General features: G+C 44.9%; 2 protein-coding genes across 2 annotated transcripts in view; one reads left to right on the top strand and one right to left on the bottom strand.

Moving 5' to 3' along the window:
• SND1 (staphylococcal nuclease and tudor domain containing 1) overlaps positions 1-6,510 on the bottom strand; it is a 453,621-nt gene extending 447,111 nt beyond the window's left edge. Inside the window, exon 1 of the mRNA XM_081102419.1 lies at positions 6,175-6,510. Within this exon, the coding sequence (XP_080958545.1) occupies positions 6,175-6,252 (78 nt within the window). The 5' untranslated portion in view covers positions 6,253-6,510. The remainder of the gene's footprint in view (positions 1-6,174) is intronic.
• Positions 6,261-21,691, top strand: part of PAX4 (paired box 4) — a gene marked incomplete at both ends in the record, with an annotated part of 29,869 nt that continues 14,438 nt past the window's right edge. The window contains one exon of the mRNA XM_081102638.1: positions 6,261-6,684. Coding sequence (XP_080958764.1) covers positions 6,261-6,684 — 424 coding nt within the window. The remainder of the gene's footprint in view (positions 6,685-21,691) is intronic.

The raw sequence follows: 21,691 nt of genomic DNA, 5'->3' as shown, positions 1-21,691 counted from the left end.
ACAGGCTTCCCCTACTATCGGAAAGTATTATGGTCCCATGAAACCTTATGTAAGCCGAAATGAGGTCAAGTGAAGAAGCAGTTACCATTAACTTACATGGAAAAATTTCTGAGTGTCCCGAGACCCAAAAGTCAATACATACAATGTCTTTTTTTGTTGTTGTTCACCACAGTGAAAATGCTTAATTACGTCCAGTTTTACACTAAGCATAGAGCTCTCAGGCTTTTCTGATACTTTAGGACACATCTTGCTACGGGATGCACAGAATAAATTAAGGTGAAATACAGATGCTCAAAGACACAGTTAAAGCTATGGGAGCTTGATGCTGAGATGCTGAGTGTGGTTTCTGGGGAAGGAGTCTGGCACTGCCACACTTGCTGCTCAAGGTACATGCTGCCTCCACAAGAGCTTGCTACACAACAAATGCTGAATGCCATTCTTACTTTTCACCTTTTTTCATAAAAGCAAAAATTCTCTTTAGATTGCTTTCAGTTAGCAAAAACCACTACTAATGTAGGTCTTTCCTAAAAGCTAAGTAGCATAATACAAACTTCCAAAAAGCAGGGGATACCTGAAGTGACTTTAGGAATATGTAGGAGTGGCTAATGGGATGTCAAAAACCTTAGCCGTGCCCTGTCAGTGGATAGAGCATCAGCTGGGGGCTGAAGGGTCCCAGTTTCGATTGCAGTCAAGGGCACATGCCGGGTTGCAGGCTCGATCCCCAGTAGGAGGCATGCAGGAGGCAGCCAATCAATGATTCTCTCTCATCATTGATGTTTCTCTCTCTCTCTCTTTCTCTCTCTTCCTTTCTCTCTGAAATCAATAAAAATATATTTAAAAAAAAAACTTAGCCTTGTCCCTGTAAAAAAGATGAATATGAACAAGAGCAGGTCTGTTTTTACCAGGCTGCCAGTTTACATTTATTCAGTGGATTTAATGTCAGCTATTAAACTCATCAGAGTATCAGAACAATGACCACCTCCACTGCTTTTCTGCCTTTTATCACTATCAAACACAAATATTAATAACTGAGACTAAACCCATACCATCTAAGTGGAACATGGAACTTGGAAGAAATTTAAGAGCTACTATAAAAACACTAAAGATAATCATCAATGACGACGCTAGAGCCTTTGCACTTGCTGTTCAGTGTGCCCGGAACACACTTCCTCTACGGTTGGTTCTTTGATGTCCATCATATCTCAGTGCAAATGGTGAAAGAAGCCCTTGCTACCTAAACAAGCCACCCCTTCCCTGTTTCCCAGCCACTCTGCCCAATCCCCCTACCTGAAATCACTATTTATATTTACTTGTTTATTGTCTCTGTCTCCTCCTTGAACCTTAATGGAAGGATTCGGATCTACTTTTTTAACTCCAACATCCAGACAGAGCCTGACAGAGCAGATGATCAAAAAATATGTGTTCAAGAAAGAAAGAAAATACGATTGCTCATCAATCTATATAATTAGTTAGCACACAGCAGAAGCCACTATTAGCATAACTAGAGCCAGACAGATGCTTCTTTTCACACAGAAAAAGTGACAGAAAGCCTTGAAGATATAGTAAAAACAATCTTACTTACAATCTTGATTGAAAGTTACCATGTTACCTGCTGGGAAGTGGGCAATTTTAAGACTACTGGGAAAAGTCTTCCATCATATTCTACCTACTTCTTTGCAAATGGCTCTATAAAGTATCGTTATTCAACTCCCTTGTTTGCCCTTTGAGCAGAATAAGGGTACTTTCAGTAGCTTAGGAAAGGTTTTCTTTTCTTTCACAGCCTGCATGAGGTAAGGGCACAAAGGAAGGAGCATGTTAGCACACTACTACTCTCTGTCCATACTACACTCTGGGAAGACACATACTTCTTAGTTCAGAAACCTAAGAGAACTTAGCTAAAATTATGTAAATTACTAGAGGCCCGGTACATGACATTCATGCACTGTGGGAGAGGGGGGGTGTCCCTCCCCTCAACCCGGCCTGTGTCCTGGAGCAGTCTGGGACCCCCTCGGGGGATGTCCGACTGCCGGCTTAGCCCGATGGGGGAGCGGGCCTAGGCCAGTAGTTGGACATCCCCGATGGATCCTTAGCGCTGCTGCGCTCGCCCTGTGGGAGCACACTGACCACCAGGGGGCAGCTCCTGCACTCAGCGGCTGTCACCTGGTGGTCAGTGCATGTCATAGCAACCGGTCGTTCTGCCGTTCAGTTGATTTGCATGTTAGCCTTTTATTATATAGGATAGGTAACATTTCCTACGGGTTGTAGGAAATTTCCTACGGAAGAAATTTCTACTAAGCTGCTCACCAAAGTCTAACTCCCACTTTAGAACAACTTGGCAGTACAATTCGTGTTGAAGGGAAAAACTGTGGCCACCTCCTTCCTCCTTTAGGTGGGCCTCTGCCACAGTCACCTAGTGAGAATCATGGTTCTTAGCATAAAGCCAAAGACTGGCGGAGGGATTTATTTCCCCTTTGGAGGCAATTAAATGAAGTAGGGTAAAATGGGAACTGGGATTTGGCACTGGCCTTCCTTTGGCCTTCCACCCATAAGCAAGATAAGATATGCAGCTTCCAAGGCCACTTCTGATAAGCACAGGAAATTCAAGAACTGTGGCCGATTCATTCTGCTGTTGCGAAAGCAGCCGTGGGCTCCAGACTGAAAAGAAGACATGCAGACATACCAAGTTAGATGGGAAAGATAGATGAAAAGACAGAGAGAAGGGCTCTATCCTCACAACAGAAAGTAACGTAGGTCAGTACAACCAGAGAAAACAGCCATCTCTGTGTAGCTGGTAGGTGGTGTAACTAAATTTTATACACTAAGTATCCCAAGACTTCTCCCAATCTTATCCGTTTAGCATGTGCTGACAATACTCTGTTGCAGCTAAAGACTATCCAGCAAATTATTCAAAGAAACCCAGTTAGACTCTTTTAGGGTTTTGAGAAAGTAGTAACTGATCTGACAGACACACTTACCTTTCCAGGTTATATTTTGTCTGCCCACACACTTGCCAGTCTCATCTCAACTCTGAAAATATAAATCCACCTTCAGTTTCTCCATCATCCTTACTGCCTTTTCAGTAACCGAACAGCTCCAAAATACTTGTGTGAACCTACTGCCCACTTCCTCCTTAAACACATCCCAGAACCAACTCGGTCCCCCTTTGCTTCCACTCAAATAGCAAACACATCCTCTACCATCACCATCATTTTAAAAAACTGGTCAAATGTAAAGATTTTTTTCACTATTTGATTCCCAAGTTCTTTCTTCTTTAACCTTAAAAAGGTAACAGAGGACTGCCTGGCCAGAGTGGTTCAGTTAGTTGAGTATCGTCCTGTGCACCGAAGGGTTCCCAGTTCGATTCCGGGTCGGAGAACATACTTGGGTTGTGGGTTCGATTGTCAGGGCATGTGAGGAAGGCAACCAATGATATTTATCTCTCACATCTCTCTCTCCCCGCCCCTTCCTCTCTCTAAACATGTTCTCCGGTGAGGATTAAAAAAAAACGTAGCACAGGACTTACTAGGAGTACAAGGCAGAGACTGGAAATACTTGGACCTTTCATGGTCCTATCATCTATTCTTTTGACCGAAAAAAGAAAGGATTATTCCTCTTCGCTGCAGCAAACCTCAAGCCTAGACTTTTCAGACTTTCAGCTCTGCCTGAGTCCAGACAAATCCAGAGGACTCACCTGAAAAGCTTGCTCTGGTTAGTCTGTGTTCCAGTTTCTGTCCCTCTCCCCAAAGGCAGAAAAGCAGTGATTACAGTTTTCCTATTCATCAAACTACTTCCTTCTCACTTTCCTCTGTCCTCCTTTGGAGACTTCTTACAAAGCAGTTCCTAGTACCACTGGAAACGATTACTCTCCAGGAATATACAACTTTGCTTAGCAAAAGAGCTTCACACAGAGCAATTTGCCAGTGGTTGAGTTTTCATTCCCGATAAGGCTCTAAGCCTGGCACAAACTGCCTGTCCCTCAGCAACTCACCCAGCTTCCCTCCCCTAATCTCTGCCTGGAACTCACTCACCCATCCCCTGCATTTGGTCACAGAAAAACAGCAATGACTACTCAATCACTGCATTTTAAAAGCCTCTTCTCAGACTCAAACATGTCTTCCACTTCACACTGCTATGCACATAACGAACAGAAGCACCAAATGAAGTCACTCACCACAATAGCAGCTCCCAGATAAGACAAGGATAAAACATCTAATCTTCCCCCAGCTCAATTACAGTCAGCTTCACTTTCCTGCAATTTTACAGTCATGCATCACTGGCCCCACCCTTATAAACTCATGCCCTTAAGTCAGAAGCATCATACCACCATGCTGAAGAACATGTGCTTTGGCAGACAGGCCTGGTTCGAATCCCAGGTCTGCCTCTTATTAAAAATAAAAACTGCCTGCCCTTCAGTAAACTATTTTTTCTCTCTAAACCTCAGGTTACACATCTGTAATATGTATCAAATAATCCTATCTACTTTAAATGAGGTAGTGTAAACAAAATACTCAGCACAATATAAGACCTCTAATAAACAAGTGATTGTTGATAGTCAATATCCATGTAATCTGTGAACAGGCATAGGGACCTCATAGACAGCAGATGCCCTGGAAGCTTCCAGAATTGGCAGAAGCAAAAATATGTTCGGCCTCATTCCACTCCCACCCCACAAATGAGAGGGGCCTTAGCAAAGGAAAAAACTCAGAGATCCATCCAGTGTTGCCAATCCTACCACCGGACCATCAAGCCATGCTTTGCTTCTACACTAAAGGTAAAGATCAGTGCAAATGAAAAATCTAATGAAAGAGGAGCCCCTTCCTGGGTCAGGTCAATATTCCAACAAAGGGAAAATATGTGCACCTTGGAAAGTCCCTTCTCATTCAGTTTCTGGTAAATTCTGACTCTCCATTTATGTACAAATAAAGGGGGAAAACAATCCTGAAAACCCTACGGATCTCAACTGGTGGCAGAATATTACCTAAGAAACAAATACATGAGAATTAGGGGGAAAGGGAAATCTTGAAATCTAATTTACACACACACAAGCTGTAAAGCATTTTAATCCTTGTGAAAGACAATAAGCCAAGAAAATAGAATGTTTTTTCAACTTTCTACCACAGCAAAAAACTGTGGAGCTTTGGGGGGAAAGTGTCATAAAGGGTATTACTTTTGCTGTTCCAAATGGAAAAGTCAGAAATTAATCTGAAACAAAAATCTGTAAGTTAACCGTCGTCACAACCAGAAAATCTGGTAACAACTAAGACATGTCAGTGAGGGTTGGGGGATGGACAACAGAGGGGAAGTGGTAAAGAGAATTTATTCTAAAATTATCATGGAGCTTAAGTTTTCTAGTTTAAATGAACTTTACAGGGTTTTGAATTCAAAATCCAAGAATGCAGGGAGTGAGGGGATATAAACTCTCTAGTGTTAAAGCCGGTAGACTGGGAATCAGAACACTTGGGCTCCAGTCCTGGCTCCAAACCAAACCACATGTGACTTAGGCAGGCAAGTCACTGTAAGGGGCGGGAGAACAATGATCGCTAAGAATCCTCCCGGCCTAGCATCTTAAGGGTCAAAAAGAGGGGGGAGCACGAATACCAGGAGCTCCCAGGACTTACAGACCTGACACAGGAGGCGGAGAGGAAAAGAAGGGAAGTGAGGGCCACAGAGCAAGAAAACTTGGAGTAACTGAACGTCAGAGGAAACAGAAAAGCTTCAAGATGGCCAAGCACTCCTAGAGTTCCAGGGAAGAGCGGATGTCAGGATCTCAAAAAACTGCCAACTGCTCAGCAAATGTCAAAACGGACAGAAGGACGGAGGGGCGGGAGTGGGGCAGGGGGGGAGGGGTGTAAGACAGATAGCAACCAATTATCTCCGTTAATCAATCAATATTCGGTCTGTCCCAGGTAAACAGCCAGGAGATCTGAGTGCCGCGACCACGGAAATCTCTGTGACCCCTGATGCCAGGGTGTCCAGGAGGCACAGAGAAAGGGGAGTCCGTGTCGGGGTCCTTCTTAGAGAGGGGATTCTGAGAATGGATGAAAAGTGAAGACGGGGGGCAGAGAAAAGGGGACCTGGGAGACTCTGCTGCCTGGCGGGAGGGGAAGAGAAGCCAGCGCCAGGCTCCCGCCCGGAGACAGACAGTGTTGTGGGCATCTGGGGCCCTGTTCTCACCATCTTGACAATGCCCCGCTGCACGGTGGGGACCAGGGGTCCCCCGGAGGAGCCGCCGCTCTGCACGGAGGAAGCCATGTGTAGAGATGGAAAGACAGCGAGAGAGCCGGCTCGGAGGTGTCAATGTGGATGTCGGCGCTGGTGAGAGGCCGCTGAGCGAGGAGCGAGCTGGCGGCGAGTTGCAGACGAGGAACGGGACCGACGCGCCGGACGCTCGCAGGAGCAGGAGCAGGAGCAGCAGCAGCAGCAGCAGCGGGACTGGGATCGAAAAAGGAGACGCGATCTCCGCCGCCGCCACACGTTCTACTCGCCGCGCAAGCGTGCCAGAGCGCCCCCGCCCTCCGGCCAATGAGCACCCAGAGCCTGCCCGACCTCCAGCCAATAGGCACCCACCTCGCGAAGCCCCGCCCCTTTATCCCAAAAGTGGAGGCGAACTCCAGGAAGCGCTGAAAGAGCTGATTTGCGGTGACGGCCTAAATCTGGGGCGGGACTTCCGGGGCAGCCTAGAAGGTAGTGTCGGGAGGTGTAGTGAGACGGGAAGGACACGTCAGCATCTGGCCGCGGGGCGCGGGGGTCCTTGGGAGCCCCAGGGGTAGGGCCAGCTTCGCCCACCGGCCTGGCCCCGCCCATTGCGCCCCGCCCTGCGGACCGGGGAGCCCACGTGGACCCCGGCGTTCCTGGAGGGCACCTCGGGATGAGGCGTGCCGACCGGGGACCGGGAACCAGAGGCCAAGTCGTGGAGGGCTCTCAGCACTGGCTGCACACCGACTTCCGACATTTTAGCTCAACTGAAAGTATGGGGAGAACTTGGAAAAGTCTGAGCCTCGTGAAACCTGCTCCCCGCCTTGGCCCTGCCGCGGGACGCGGTCGCGCTTCCTTCCTGTAGTCCCGGGTGTGTGTCGCTCGCACTTGGGTCCCCGGTGTCTGGCGCTGGTAAAGCGCCCGGTTCGTGTTTGCGGATGGAAAGAATCTTGTCGGGGTGACGTGTCTTTACGGTTAGAAGAGCGACCCTCGCCCTTCGCGCCCTTGCCAGCTGCGCCAGGGAAGTCAGGACGAGCCTGCTGCAAGCTGCCTGAGCCAAGGGCGGGCAGTCCCCAGCCCGATGTGCGGAGCCCTGCGGGCCTCCCACCACCCATTCCCATCCCCTCCCCAGCCCTAGTCTCTTTTGAATAAAGCAGTGATTCTCAACCTTCCCCATGCCGCGACCCTTTAATACAGTTCCTCATGTTGTGGTGACCCCCAACCATGAAATTATTTTCGTTGCTACTTCATAACTGTAATTTTGCTACTGTTATGAATCGTCATGTAAAGATCTGATCTGCAGGATGTATTGTCATTGTTACAAATTGAACATAATTAAAGCATAGTGATTAATCACAAAAACAATATGTAATTATATATGTGTTTTCCGATGGTCTTAGGCGACCCCTGTGAAAGGGTCGTTTGATCCCCAAAGGGGTTGCGACCCACAGGTTGAGAACCGCTGGAATAAAAAGATTGCTGAAGGGGAGTGGGAGAGGTGGGAGGGGGGGCAGGGCATACAAATATTTAAATTATCGTTTAGAGACAACTAATATTCGTCGAGTGCCCACTATGTGGAGCCAAGGACCTTAGGAATCATGGCATTTAATGTTAATCTGTAAAACCTGATTCTGCGCCAAGGACACCACTTAATCCTGTAGTTCTTTTGAGAAGAGGTTGCTAATTCCCCCACACTTCACACATCCCGGGCTCAAATGTTGGAGTCAGCATCTCCATAGCACAGCTCACAGTATGGTAGCTGGTTCCCATCAGAGCAAACAAGTGAGAGAGCAAGAGTGGACAAGCAAGACAGAGGCTTTTATCATCTAACCTCAGAAGTAACATCCCATCACTTCGCTATATTCTCTTCATTAGAAGAGTCCAGACCACACTCCAGGAGAGGGTGACACGGGATAAATACCAGGAACAGGATCACTGGTGATCACTTTAGAGGTTGCCTACATCACACACTGTTCTTTAACTTTAAGTAGAATTCAAAGTCCCTGAACCTCTCCATCCTCTTTGTATCTGTTCCCTTTACTGAGAATTTCTTCTGTTAACCCAGTCAAGTTCTCCAACTCCATTGGGTCTGGGTTGTTAGTTTGTTTCACTAAGTCTTTTTTTTTTTAAGAGCAGCTTTAGGTTCACAGCAATATTGAGAGGAAGATAACACAGATTTCCCCTATACTTCCTGCCCATACACTTGCATAGCGTTTCCCGTTATCAACATCCCCCGCCAGAGTGGTACATTTGAACTCACATTGACACATCATAATCACCCAAAGTCCACAGTTTACATTAGGGTCCACTTTTGGTGTTGCACATTTTCTGGGTTTGTACACAAGTATACTGACATGTATCCATCATTATGGTATCATACAGAGTATTTTCACTGCCCTAAAAAATCACTGGTCCTGTTTAAAACCTATTTTCCTCTTAAGTCCAACTCCACTGTCTCCCACACTCTCAGTGATTAAGGCCTCCAACTTCAGAGAGATAATAAAAGAATTCCTTCCATTTCCCACCACCAAATCTAAAAACTTATCTTTCTTCTCACATTCCTCTCTTTCCCTCCCTTGTTACAAAGAAAAAACTGATACTGTTTACCTAAACTCTGTGTTCTGGATCTACCCCTTCCATCTACTGAAGGACTCTTCCCACCCACCCCCGACCCCCCCCTCACCTCCCCAGAGAGGAAGTGAGAGGGAGAGAGAGAGAAATATCAATGATGAGAGAGAATCATTGACCTGCTGCCTTCTGCACTCCACACTGGGGATCAAGCTCGCAACCCAGGTGTGTGCCCTGACCATAATTTCCTGGTTCATAGATTGAAGTTCAACCACTGAACCACACAGCCTGGGCTACTCAGGACTCTCTTAAGAGATAATTCCCTCTTCTGTTTTTATAGCCTCTCAGTTTATCCTAGATTCTTCTCATTGGCATTTAAACCTCAAATTTCTTGCATAGCAAAAATAAATCTTTACTCTGCATTCTTCAGATAGCTCTCCTCCCTTCACAAACCCTCTTGGTGAAATTCTTTGGTTTTTTGCTCCCACATCCTTAATCTTGCATTCAATCCTCCGCCCACTGAACTCTATTCTTATCAATTTACTGAACCTGTTCTCTCCAACGTCACTAATGACCACCTTGTGACTCCATTCAATGGACATTTTTCACACTTCACTTTGCCATAGCATTTAACACTATTTGCTCTTTGAAGAGTCTTTTTCCTTCCCACACTCCATGTATTCCTCCCATATCTCTAGCAGCTCCTCATCTCCATTGTGAATGACTCTTCTGTTGCCTGCCTCTTAATATTGATGTTCTTCTGGGCTCTTCTCAAAGCATCTTCTTTTCTAATTTGAAACGTTCTTTCAAGACATCCATTCCCATGGCTGCATGCTAAGGATTCACAAATATATAGAGCCTGTTCAAATCTCTCTCTTGAGTTCTAAACATGTATATCCAGTGACACTCTAGATATCTGCCTGTGGCTGTCACCTTGGAAATTCAAGTTGAACGTGTCTCACAAGGAACTTAATATCTTTCCTCCCCAATCTGCTCTTCTCTAGTATGTGTCTGAACCCAAATAATGACACCCGAAGCTATCCAGTTGCAAGCCAGAAATCTCAAGATCATCAGTAACTCTCCCCTTACCCCTCATTCCTCATTTCTTAGTAAACCTCTGAAATCTGTGAGATATACAGCAGCACAGTCAAGTACACAGGCCCTGCAACCAGACTGCCTGGCTTCACATACAATCACTGCATAACCATGAGCAGGTCATGTAGTACCTCTACCCCCTGGATTTCTCCTCTGTAAAATAAAGATAATAATAGGACCTACCTCCAACGGTGGTATTAAGGATTAAATGAATCAGTATATGCTAAACACAGAACAATGCCTGGATCTATGTGTTAACTTTGTTATGATTATTAAATATCTCCTGTTGCTTCAACCGAGCATATTTTCACCTGGACTGTTGCAGCAGGCCTGTAAGGGGGCTCCCTACCACCAGTGCTCCTTACGTACACCCCATCCATTCCTACGTCAACCGAAGTGATACTTCTAAACTGCAGATCCGAATGCGCCTCTCTACTCCCCAAATCTCGCCTGTGATTTCTCAGCCAGCTCTTTTCTCACAGCTCTACCTCTCATCCTGCACAGGCCAAGTGAATGTGGTCTTTCAAGGCGCCGTGTATTGGTTTTGCTAGGGGCAGACGTACATTATTGGGAACCAGCTATCATTGTAAGAAATACTAACCGTGCTCTGTGAACCGTGATGGTTTGGTTCTGATCAAAAAAAGCACGTGGGACCTGGGAGCTCACCTGGAAATGCAGCCCATGCTCCCCATTTGGAGCTGCCTGGGTGCAGAAACCAGCATCGCTAGCCCTTTGAAGACCCACAGGCCTTTGCAAACCTCCAGACCAGTAAACTGCCCATTTGGCATACCTTTTGCCTACTTTCCCATGTTATCTCTGTCCTTCTACCCAATATAAACAGCTGGCTTAAGGTGGGGGGCAGAGCAGATTTTCGTGGATGCCCTGCTGCTCTCCCGTACTGCCGGCACTATTGGAATAAATACTCAGATATGATTTAACCATGTCTCTGCTTAATTGGCTCAAGGAGTGATGGGCAGCACCAACCCATTCATTGTCCAGTTATAATTTCATATTATTTTTTTTTTATTTTTTTCATTTCAGAGAGGAAGGGAGAAGGAGAGAGAGAAACATCAATGCTGAGAGAAAATCATTGATCGGCTGCCTCCTGCACGTTCCCCACTGGGGATCGAGCCTGCAACCTGGGCATGTGCCCTTGGACTGGAATCGAACCCAGGACCCTTCAGTCCTCAGGCCAACACTCTACCCACTGAGCCAATCCAGCTAGGGCAGTTTCATATTATTTCAAATATGAACTTGTTTATGATCATGACAAAAAAAGAGTTGTTTTTAGAAGTAAAGTTGTTTTGATGTAAGAATGAAGTACAGGAAGTCATGCCAGGATGTCAGCAATGCGTGGTGATAAACCACTCAGAGGCCCCTTGAAAAAGACCGGCCTGCCTACCAATGCTGGTGCTTTGTTTCCTAGCGATGTGCTCTAGCGACAGGAAATTTTCACTTTTGCTCTGGCAGCCGAAAATCAGCTCTGAGTTGGATGCTCTCTCTCTCGTTGTATAAAAGAATACACCTCTTAAATGTTTACTTTATTCCTTCACCTCCCCTTGCATGGAAAAACAGTATGATTGATCTGTCATTCGTTTGGGGTAGGTTATTTCATTATATGGCTTATTGAAAAAAAACATATATGCTACTAGCTTATAAAATTATTACAATTCCCAGAGTAAACATGTGCTAAATAAATTGCTGGTAAAGACAAAAATCAGTCTCTGAGTATAACTTTTGCTGCCTCCCCATCCCCACTCACTTCATGGGACTACTACTTCCTCATCCTTCAACTCCTCACTGAGAAGTCAGAATGCCTCCCTGAGAAGGCATTGAGGAGATTGCCTTCCCTCAGGACAGGATAAGTTATCTTTCCTCCTATTTTTGGTCTATCAGAACACTTATCAGACTAATAGAATTGTCTCTGCCCACTAAAATGTTATCAGATTGTCTGATTTATTGACAATTGAATTCTCAGCACAATGCCTGCCACAGACAGCTGCTCAGTAAATATTTGTGAATAAATGCATGAGATAAAAATATTATATTCTTTTTACTTATAAGGAGTTAGAGACTCGTATAGAATGTCTGTTGAAGGTCATAGAGCTAGTAAGTGGTAGAGTAAGGATTTGACACCAGTTCAAGTGACTAAAGTTCATGATCACTGTGCTTTTACAGGAGGAAAGAGACTATGATCATCCTTGGAAGTAGATTCTGTGCCTGGGCAGCATCAGACCAGAGGGGGTGAACTGAGTGTTGAGCAGGTGTGGAGGTGAGAAAGCCTCACCTTCTCTCAAGAAAGCTGATACAGGAACATTTGCTAGTTTGGAAGCATGGTGGGGATGGCATTTTTTGCTTCTCTCAATGGAAATGCCATCTACTTGCTATAAGATGTCTCTAGATGGCCATGTCCCAGGACAAGGGTCAGGCATTTTATATCAAGGGTGCTCTGAACATATTTTTTTTTAAAGGAACTATGTGAATTTTAGGTATACTGGCAAGCTTTTCAAAATGTATTTAATTTGGTAATATTTACCAATGATTTATTTACAAGCTATTTACTCAAATAAATGAAGCTGCTTAAGAGAGAGAGAGAGATACTTTAAAATCTTTAAAGGTGATAGTCCTGTGTGATGGAGAACACAAGCACACGCAACTGAGAAATGCACAAGATTCATTTAAACAAATACCCTATTTCCTGTACTCCTTTCAGAGTTGCTGGGGTCCAACCCCAGCAGGTCCAGGGGTTCCCAAAGGTGTAGACGGAGTCGGTGAGGAAGGAATGACACGGAGACAGCGTTCAGTTGATCAGCAGCCTAGCCAGGATCTCTAGCCAGGATCTCCAGCCAAGTTCTGGTCTGGATCTCCAGCCAAGTTCTGTTCAGGATCTCCAGCGAAGTTCTGGTCAGGATCTCCAGCGAAGTTCTGTCTAGGTTCTCTTGCCATGTTCTCTCACTAGGTTCTCCATCCAGGTTCTGTTGCCAGTTTCTGTCCAGGTTCTCCTGCCGTGTTCTGTCTAGATTCTCCAGCCAATTTCTGTAGCCAGGTTCTGTCTCTAGGTTCTTCAGCCATGTTCTCTCGCTAGGTTCTGTCTCTAGGTTCTGTGGCCAGTTTCTCTCCAGGATCTTTTGCCATGTTCTCTCGCTAGGTTCTGTCTCTAGGTTCTGTGGCCAGTTTCTGTCCAGGATCTTTTGCCATGTTCTCTCGCTAGGTTCTGTCTCTAGGTTCTGTCTCCAGTTTCTGTCCAGGATCTTTTGCCATGTTCTCTCCAGCGAAGTTCTTCTGTCTCTAGGTTCTGTGTAGGTTCTATGTCTAGGTTCTGTGTCCTGTTGTCTTGTTACATCTGTATCTATACCAGTTGATTCCAATCCTATCAATCTCTATTCCAAAGGTTAGGGCGTTTCTTATCTCCATTCCAGGGAGTAAAGATTATGTAGCTTAAGCGTGATTGTTCATAGTTAAAGTGATTAACTACCCACCTGGCACTTAGTTAAGGGGTTTTATTCCCTCCCTAACTTCAGGGGAAAATCCCTACCTGCGAAAACAACCTTTCTCAGAGAGGTGACCTTGGTTAAAACACATAGTGCCAAGAAGGTGAGCAAACATATTAAGAACAGTATGCCATATATGCCAGGTCCCTTGAAACAGCAAGGATGGACCGGCTCCCGGCAGAGAGTAAGTGTAGGAAATATACCCCTGGCAGTAATAATGGTCAAAGTATACTGAGCACAAAACATATACACTAAACAGACTGAGCCAAATGCTTTTACTTGCACTAATAATTTAATCCTTAGAACAATTCTTTACAGGGAGAAGAGAGCCTATGATCCTCATAGTAGATGTAATGTCCTCTACAGAAGAGGACGTTAATGCTAAGAAAAGGTAAGCAACCAACTGTAAGTCAACAGCTAATCAGGGGTGGAGTCAACATTTGAACCCAGAACTTTCTGACCATAGTCTAAACTGCTTCTAAGGTGGCCAAACTTGCCCCTCCCACCCCATCCTAGACCTGCATTAGTAGAATCCAGAGGCTTGGCAAAGAAAGAATTCTCAACTCTCCAGTAAGTTTCCTTTGGGGAACAGAAGAAAACAACACTAGAGTGACTTCTGTCTCCATTCTCACGGGCCTATCTCTGACTTCAACCCATCCTCCATATTGTTAACCTGGCGTTCTTTCTGAAATGCAAATCTCAATCACATAGACTCCCTCCTTAATATTGCAGTGGCTTCCCTTCTGTGTTAGGATAAAGTTTCAGTTCCTTAGCATAGAACATGAGGCCCTCTACATCTGGCTCTGACGTACTTTCCTTCCCTCTCCTCCTTTCTTGTACTCCCCAAAATTCGTATGTTGAAAACCACACCCCTATTTTTGGAGACAGGGCCGTTATGGAGGGAATTAAGGTTAAATGAAGTCATAAATGCGGGGCCATAATCTGATAGGATTGGTGTTCTTATAAGAAGAGGAGGAGGGACCAAATATCTATCTACCTCTCTACACTTCACCTCTACCCCCCTCCCCTTTGCAGGTGCACAGAGGAAAGGCTATGTGAGGAAACAGCAAAAAGGTGGTGTCTGCAAGCCTTTAGAGACCTCACTGAAAACCAACCCTGGCACCTCGATCTTGGACTTGTAGCCTCCATAAGTTTCTGTTTTCTAGACCACCTAATCTGTGGTCTCTTGCTATGGCAGCCCAACCTGACTGACACAGAGTTTCACTGAATGTTTATAGAAGAGAAGGCTCACAAAGCTGTCTTGATCAGCCCTGTCCGAAAGCACTGTCTTCAGTGATGGAAATGTTCTATATATGCTCTGTCGAACACAGTAGCCACCAGACACGTGGTTTAGTACAACCGGGGAACTGACTGTTTAAATTAATAGTTCAATTTTAATGAATTTAAATTAAGTTGAAATAACCACAAGAGGCTAGTGACTAATGTATTACATAGCACTGGTCTAGGTGATTAAACTTGAATCTTGCTATCATATCTGATACCATAATCTTCTATGTAGATTTTTAAATTAAGTTATTTCTATATGCTTTATGTAGTCCAAACTTGTTTAAAAGGCACGATAGCTAGCATAAGGCATTATTTTTTTAAATCTTAAGAAACAACAAAAAATTGTATAACATTAGAAGTGGAACTCAAATTCTGTTTAAAAAAACAACAACAATTTATCCTGTGCCTGTGACTTAGACATTATTTCTCAATTTTGTTCTTCACAGCAGAACAAAATTCATATTAACCTTAAGAAAGATAATGAGCCGAAACCGGTTTGGCTCAGTGGATAGAGCATCGGCCTGCAGAGTGAAGGGTCCCAGGTTCGATTCCAGTCAAGGGCATGTACCTTGGTTGTGGGCACATCCCCAGTAGGAGATGTGCAGGAGGCAGCTGATCGATGTTTCTCTCTCATCGATGTTTCTAACTCTCTATCTCTCTCCCTTCCTCTCTGTAAAAAAAAATCAATTAAAAAAAAATATATATATATGAAAGATAATGAGCTCTTCCCAATTTGCTATATTTGTATAGTAAGTCAATGTAAAGGATTTATTTATACAACAATGTGACTTGAGTAGTGGTTAAAAAACTTTTAGTTAATGGATCAGCTTTGTACCCTATGCTGTTGTCATGTAATAGCAAGACCAACCTTCATTTCATTCTCCTAAATGCCATTAATCAATGGCTCTGGCTTCTTAGTAGCCTTAGATAATTATATATTGATTTGCTCCTGCTACAGCTATTGGCTTTAACCACTGTCAAGTTTTGTCACCGTGGACCCTGCCTGTCATACTCAAGTCTCTAAAAAAAAGCCATAAGGAAATCTCCAGCCAGAGGTACCACCTTTATTACAAGGTAGCATGTTGTTCTGAATCTCTATCTCCTCTTTGCAAACAGGTGATCAAGCTAGGTAGGAACCTGAGGCTTCCTTTTTCTCTATCCCCAGAATCCTGAAGTCAGTGGCTAGCAAACTCAATTAGGAATGTATCAGCAAGTGATAGCAATCTAGATTCCCGTGAGATGAGCATATTTTTCTTTCACAGACCAAGAGGTTGGAGGTATTTGTTTAAAGGCTCAACCACCGCAGGGCAGACATCTCTGCAATTTTCTTGGTTTTCCCCTTGTAGTTGCAAAATAGTTGCTTCAGTTCTAGACATCTTTTTTTTTTTTTAATATATTTTATTGATTTTTTTACAGAGAGGAAGGGAGAGAGACAGAGAGTCAGAAACATCGATAGGAGAGAAACATCAATCAGCTGCCCCCTGCACACCTTCTACTGGGGATGTGCCCGCAACCAAGGCACATGCCCCCCGACCGACAGACCGAATCAAACCTGGGACCTCCCAGTCCGCAGGCCGATGCTCTATCCACTGAGCCAAACCGGTTAGGGCAGTTCTAGACATCTTAAGAAGAAGAAGGAAGAAGAAGAGGCAAAAGACCAGTACAGGAAATTTCTGCCCATTCTTATCAGAAAAACAAAAACCTTCTTAGAAGTCCTGAGCACTGGGCCTCTTCTTTGCTTCTGATCTCATTCTGCCCTTCCTAGAACTTTGGCCTATTTCAAAGTCTCATTCCTTCTCTCAATGAAGAATCCTGTGCCCTCATTCTCTCCAGACTAAAACAAACAAACAAACAAACAAACAAACAAACAAAAAAGCAGTGAGCCTATGTTTTATCTCTGCTGCCTCTGGTCTAGGGCCCCCATTACAATCTCTTCTCCTAAAGGCCCTGTCTCCATGGAATGGAGTTAACACAGGCTTCCTCCATGTCTCCACCTTCTCCTACCTGTGGAAAGGACCCTGTCCACTGGAGGACTGAATCTGGACTTATATTGCCCTGTGCTACTCATTGTGGTCCCAGCAGCTCTAGCCACATGAGAAAATTCACCTAAATACACCCAGAGCTCCCTGTCCCTGAGTTTTTGCTCTTCCAATTCCCTCTACTTAGAATGATCTTGAATTCAGTGCAGATACAGCTTTTCCTGTACAATCTTCTGATATACCTGTGATCAGAAATGATACCCCTGTATCCCCAGGCCCCTTGGCTTATACCTTTCCAATGGTATGCAATACACTGTCCCTGTATCATAGTTATTTCTATAACAGTTGAACTGTCTGTGAGGTTTTTGGTAACAAGCTCCTATGAGTCTCATTAATTTTTGTGCTCCCTATATGCCTGATATTGCCTTGTACAGACTAAGCATTGAAGGAGTATATTTGGAATTAAACTGTAAGTATTCAGTCTGTTCGAATGAGTGAGATGACTTATTTACCTTCTCTTTCTTCCCCTATACCCATCACATATCATTTGAGTTTTCTGAAAATTGAAACTGAGAATATTGTTGGTGTCTAGGGTAGAAGTTGGGAATTATAGTGGGAATCATTATCATTGATAGATCCAGACATAGGATAGTTCATTGAAAAATGAATTTTATTTAACTTCTACCAACAACTCTCTGTGTCTTCACCTCTTCTTGAATCCTGGAAACCACACATATTTAACATTAACTTGCCCCTTGTATTAGATAGGGTAGGTCTGCTGCAGAAATAACATTTTTTAGTGTCTTAAATAATACAGAGTGTTTCTCTCTCACATAACAACCTGGGATGTGACTCTTCTCAAGTAATCATCCAAAGACCTAGGTTGGTGGCTGCTCTCCCATCCATTACAGAAATTCTAATAGAACAGCCTTCCTTTAAAATCAAGAGCTAAGGAAGGAGGATCATGTAATGATGCAGAAACATTTTGAGGAAGAGAAGAAAGACATTGAAATGGTCACATTGGACCTTCTCAATCTTCTACACTTCGTAGCAGGACTCAGGAGACAGAAGACAGGGTGAGTGTCTAAGGAAGCAGTGACCCCACAATTGAAGATAAGGCACTTTCCGAGGTAGACAGGGTCCTGGAATAGCTGGGAGTTAAGGTCAAACTAAGGCTGGGATTCTGCAATGTGTTGTCATGGTCCAGCCAGGACAGCCAGTGTCATTATCAGAGCTGAGGGGCCAGAGCAGTAAAGAGGAAACAAAGCAAGAAGTCAGGATGTGGGTGAGCGGTGATGATGGGGAATGTACAGGCAAGGGGAGGAGTGGGGAGCTGCACTGTGTGGGGATGGAGGCACCAGCGTTAAAGGACCAGAGCCCAGACAGACAGGACATTTGCCGGGAGGGAAAGGGCAGGGGTGGAGTTAAGAGGCCAGGGTTCAGGTGGAAGTTTGAAGGGGCACCCGGTTCTCTCACAGTGGACTTCAGGATGAGCCATACATTTTTTTCTGGATCTCCTCCAGCTTAATTCATCCAAAGAAGAGCTCTTTCTTTCTTTCTTTCTTTCTTTCTTTCTTCCTTTCTTTTAATGTTTTTTATTGATTTCAGAGAGTAAGGGAGAGGGAGAGATAGAAACATCAATGATGAGAGAGAATTATGTTTGGCTGCCTCCTGCATGGCCACCTACTGGGGATCGAGCCTCCAACCAGGGCTTGTGCCCTGACCAGGAATAGAACCCTGACCTCCTAGTTCAGAGGTCCATGCTCAACCACTGAGCCACACTGGCTGGGCAAGAAGAGCTATTTCAAGCGGAAGAACACCTTATTTCTGCTACATCATATTAACACCACAGAGACATTTTAACGTCAGAAAATACCTCTTTTTCCTCTTCACCCCAAGTCTTTGTTTCATGTATTTGTGAGTGGCATAAATTCCGATAAGAAATGATCTTATGAAAAGGTCAGTCTAAAATTACACCACAACCTGTTGTTCAGTGGAGAGCAGTTAGCATAGTTTGCTCTCTTAAGAGTGCTTCAGAGAATAGGATGCTGCTTTATGCTGCAACTGAAACAGGCCAAACAGCCATCCAGTGATGTGATATTTACATCCTTTTTTTTTTTTCCAAAGAAAAGCTCTTTCCCAACACAGGGCCTTTGAGCTGTTTCCCTCTGCCTTCAGCTCTGTCCCTACAACAAGGAACAAAATGGACAACAAGGAGCAAAGATGGCCACAGAAATATCTCTCAACACACGTGTTCTTTTTGCAAAGTAACCTCAAAATTCCTCCATTAAGAGGTGGAATCTATGGGTGCTCTGCCTCTCAGGAGTCCACCAGCGCCTTTCCCTGCCCACTCTGCTTCCCTCCAGGCACATTACCCTTACCTTCCTCTCTCCTACGCTCCAAGGGCCCTTCTGCCTCCGTAACTTGCTGTAGCTGGCTCACTTCTACTACCTCTGTAACTTTTGAAATAACTTTCTCTTATAACTTGAAAAAAGGAAAAGAGGTGGAATCTATGTTCCCACCCTTTGAACCTAGGTGGGCCTCTATAAGAGAATCCCAAAGTATAATCCCATACTTTGGGATCATAGCCATTTACATGCTAATCTACTCCAAAGTGAGGTAGGAGAGTGAGGGAGGTTCTAATGTTGGAATATTCTCCTGGTCTCAAGGCTTAGAAGTTCTTAGTTGTAAAACAAGTGATAAAATATTTTTAAAAATCCTAAGGCCTTAGAAGAGTAAGACTCTTTTTCTTCAATCCGTCTAATCCAAGTAAATCATCTGGGACCCAGCCTCTATAGAAGAGGTGACCCACACACACGCTGTTCTCCCTCCTCAGGGGTCCCCTCCTTTCTCATTATGAAAACCAAACAAACACGCACAAACGTGCCCACTCCCATCCTGTGTTTGTGACGAGGACAGGGTTCCGGTTTAAATGCACTGACAGCCTGCGTTTGGCCCTACATCTGAGTTCACAGGACACTTCTCTTCACCACCTTACCCGTCGGAAGGGGAACTGGTGCCTCGGCGCCCTCCGCGCACTCGCAGCTGCTTGTCTGTCCCAAGCCTGCGTCCCCTTGGCTCCCGTTAACCGGGCGCTGGCTCCCCTGCCCCTCACTGCTCGGGCTCCGCGGGGGCATGCAAGGAAGGGACGTTTAAATGTTAGGGCCGCGCAGAGCACTGAGCGGACTGCAGGGGGAGCCCGCGCGCAGGCTCCGCGGGGCCGCCTTGCTCTGTCAAGCTCCAGGCGGCTGAGGTCAAGTAACTTCAACCAGCTTTCTTTCCAAACATCGCTGGGTTGAAACAATTAAATTGTACATTAAATTACAAGGCACGTGAAGAAAACTAAGAAAAAGAATTCAAAGTATCAGGAGACTGAAGAGAAACCGGTATAGTGAGTGGAGACAGGGCTGCAGTGAATGGTCAACGCTGGAGCGTGGGAGAAGAGAATCAGAGTAAATACGTAGAGAAGTCCCCTAAACCAGTGATGGCGAACCTCTGACATGCGAACTCATTTTTTAGGTTGATTTTTCTTTGTTAAATGGAATTTAAATATATAAAATAAATATATAAATCTTTGTTTTACTATGGTTGCAAAATATCAAAAAATTTCTATATGTGGCACGGCACCAGAGTTAAGTTAGGGTTTTTCAAAATGCTGACACGCCGAGCTCAAAAGGTTCGCCATCGCTGCCCTAAACTTTAGTGTTGTGTTGCCTTCCAGAAACAAAAGAGAAATGTAGAGCAGTCCAGAGTAGGCTAAAATCATTGATTTCAGGCAGTGGAGTCTTGAGAGAGGAAGAGTGGTTTTTTAAAAAAATACTTTTCTATTTTTATTGATTTCAGAGAGGAAGGGAGAGGGAAAGATAGGAACATCAATGATGAAAGAGAATCATTGGCTGTAACCGGTTTGGCTCAGGGGATAGAGTGTCAGCCTGCGGACTGAAAGGTCCCAGGTTTGATTCCGGTCAAGGGCATGTACCTGGGCTGCGGGCACATCCCCAGTAGGAGGTGTGCAGGAGGCAGCTGATCGATGTTTCTAACTCTCTATCTCTCTCCCTTCCTCTCTGTAAAAAATCAATAAAAAATATATTTAAAAAAAAAGAAAGAAAGAGAATCATTGATTGGCTGCCTCCTGCATGCCTCCTACTGGGGATCAAGTCCCCAACCGGGTGTGACCAGAATCGAACCCAGAGCCGTTCAGTCTGCAGGCCAATCAATGCTCTATCCACTGAGCCAAACCAACTAGGGCAGGAAGAGCGGTTTGATGCAGAACCAAGAAGTGGACCCCAGGACCAGTAAAGAGGAAAGAAGTGAGCTGAGGATTGGTGATGAAGGGGTTGCCACTGGGCTGATAATGAAACTGGAACAATGGACCCTTCAAAGTCTGCTTATTGTGTTTTTGGTGCCAAGCCAGAGACAGTAATGAGACTTCATATATAATTACCTATCTTTTTTTAAGTATATTTTTATTGATTTCAGAGAGGAAGGGAGAGGGAGAGATAGAAACATCAATGATGAGAGAGAATCATTGATCAGTTGCCTCCTGCATGCCGTTTACTGGGGATTGAGCTAGCAACCTGGGCATGTGCCCTTGACTGGAATCGAACCCAGGACCCTTCAGTCCACAGGCCGATGCTCTATCCACTGAACAAAACTGGCTAGGACTATAATGACCTATCTTTCCATAGCTTGCCGTCTGGGTAGTGTGGTGACTTCTGCTGGGCTGAACAGGTGCTGCTTTGGGGGCTCCTGTGAGTGCAGTGAAGATAAATGGCTCTGGATTCCTGGGACGGAGGTAAGTCAGATCCTTACCCTTAGTGAGAGCGTTTTCCACCCCTTGCCTTTGCATCTTGCGGAGCAGTGGAAAGTTACCGAAGTTGGAGCACTGAGCCCTCCTACGTGAGACCTGCTACAGACTTGTTTTCAGTTATGGCTAAGTTAAATTAATACAGCCCCCTCTCGCTCTAACCTAGGCCAGGCCAAGACCACACAACCTTTAGAAAGCATACAAGCAAAGACCTTGGTTCATCAGTGATTTATTACTCCTCACCCCTCCCCTTTAAAAATTGCAAAATG

The sequence above is a fragment of the Myotis nattereri genome, assembly GCF_964212035.1.
Source record: "Myotis nattereri genome assembly, chromosome: 11".
In the NCBI taxonomy this organism is placed as follows: Eukaryota; Metazoa; Chordata; class Mammalia; order Chiroptera; family Vespertilionidae; genus Myotis; species Myotis nattereri.
This window is presented reverse-complemented; position numbering and strand designations above follow the sequence as displayed.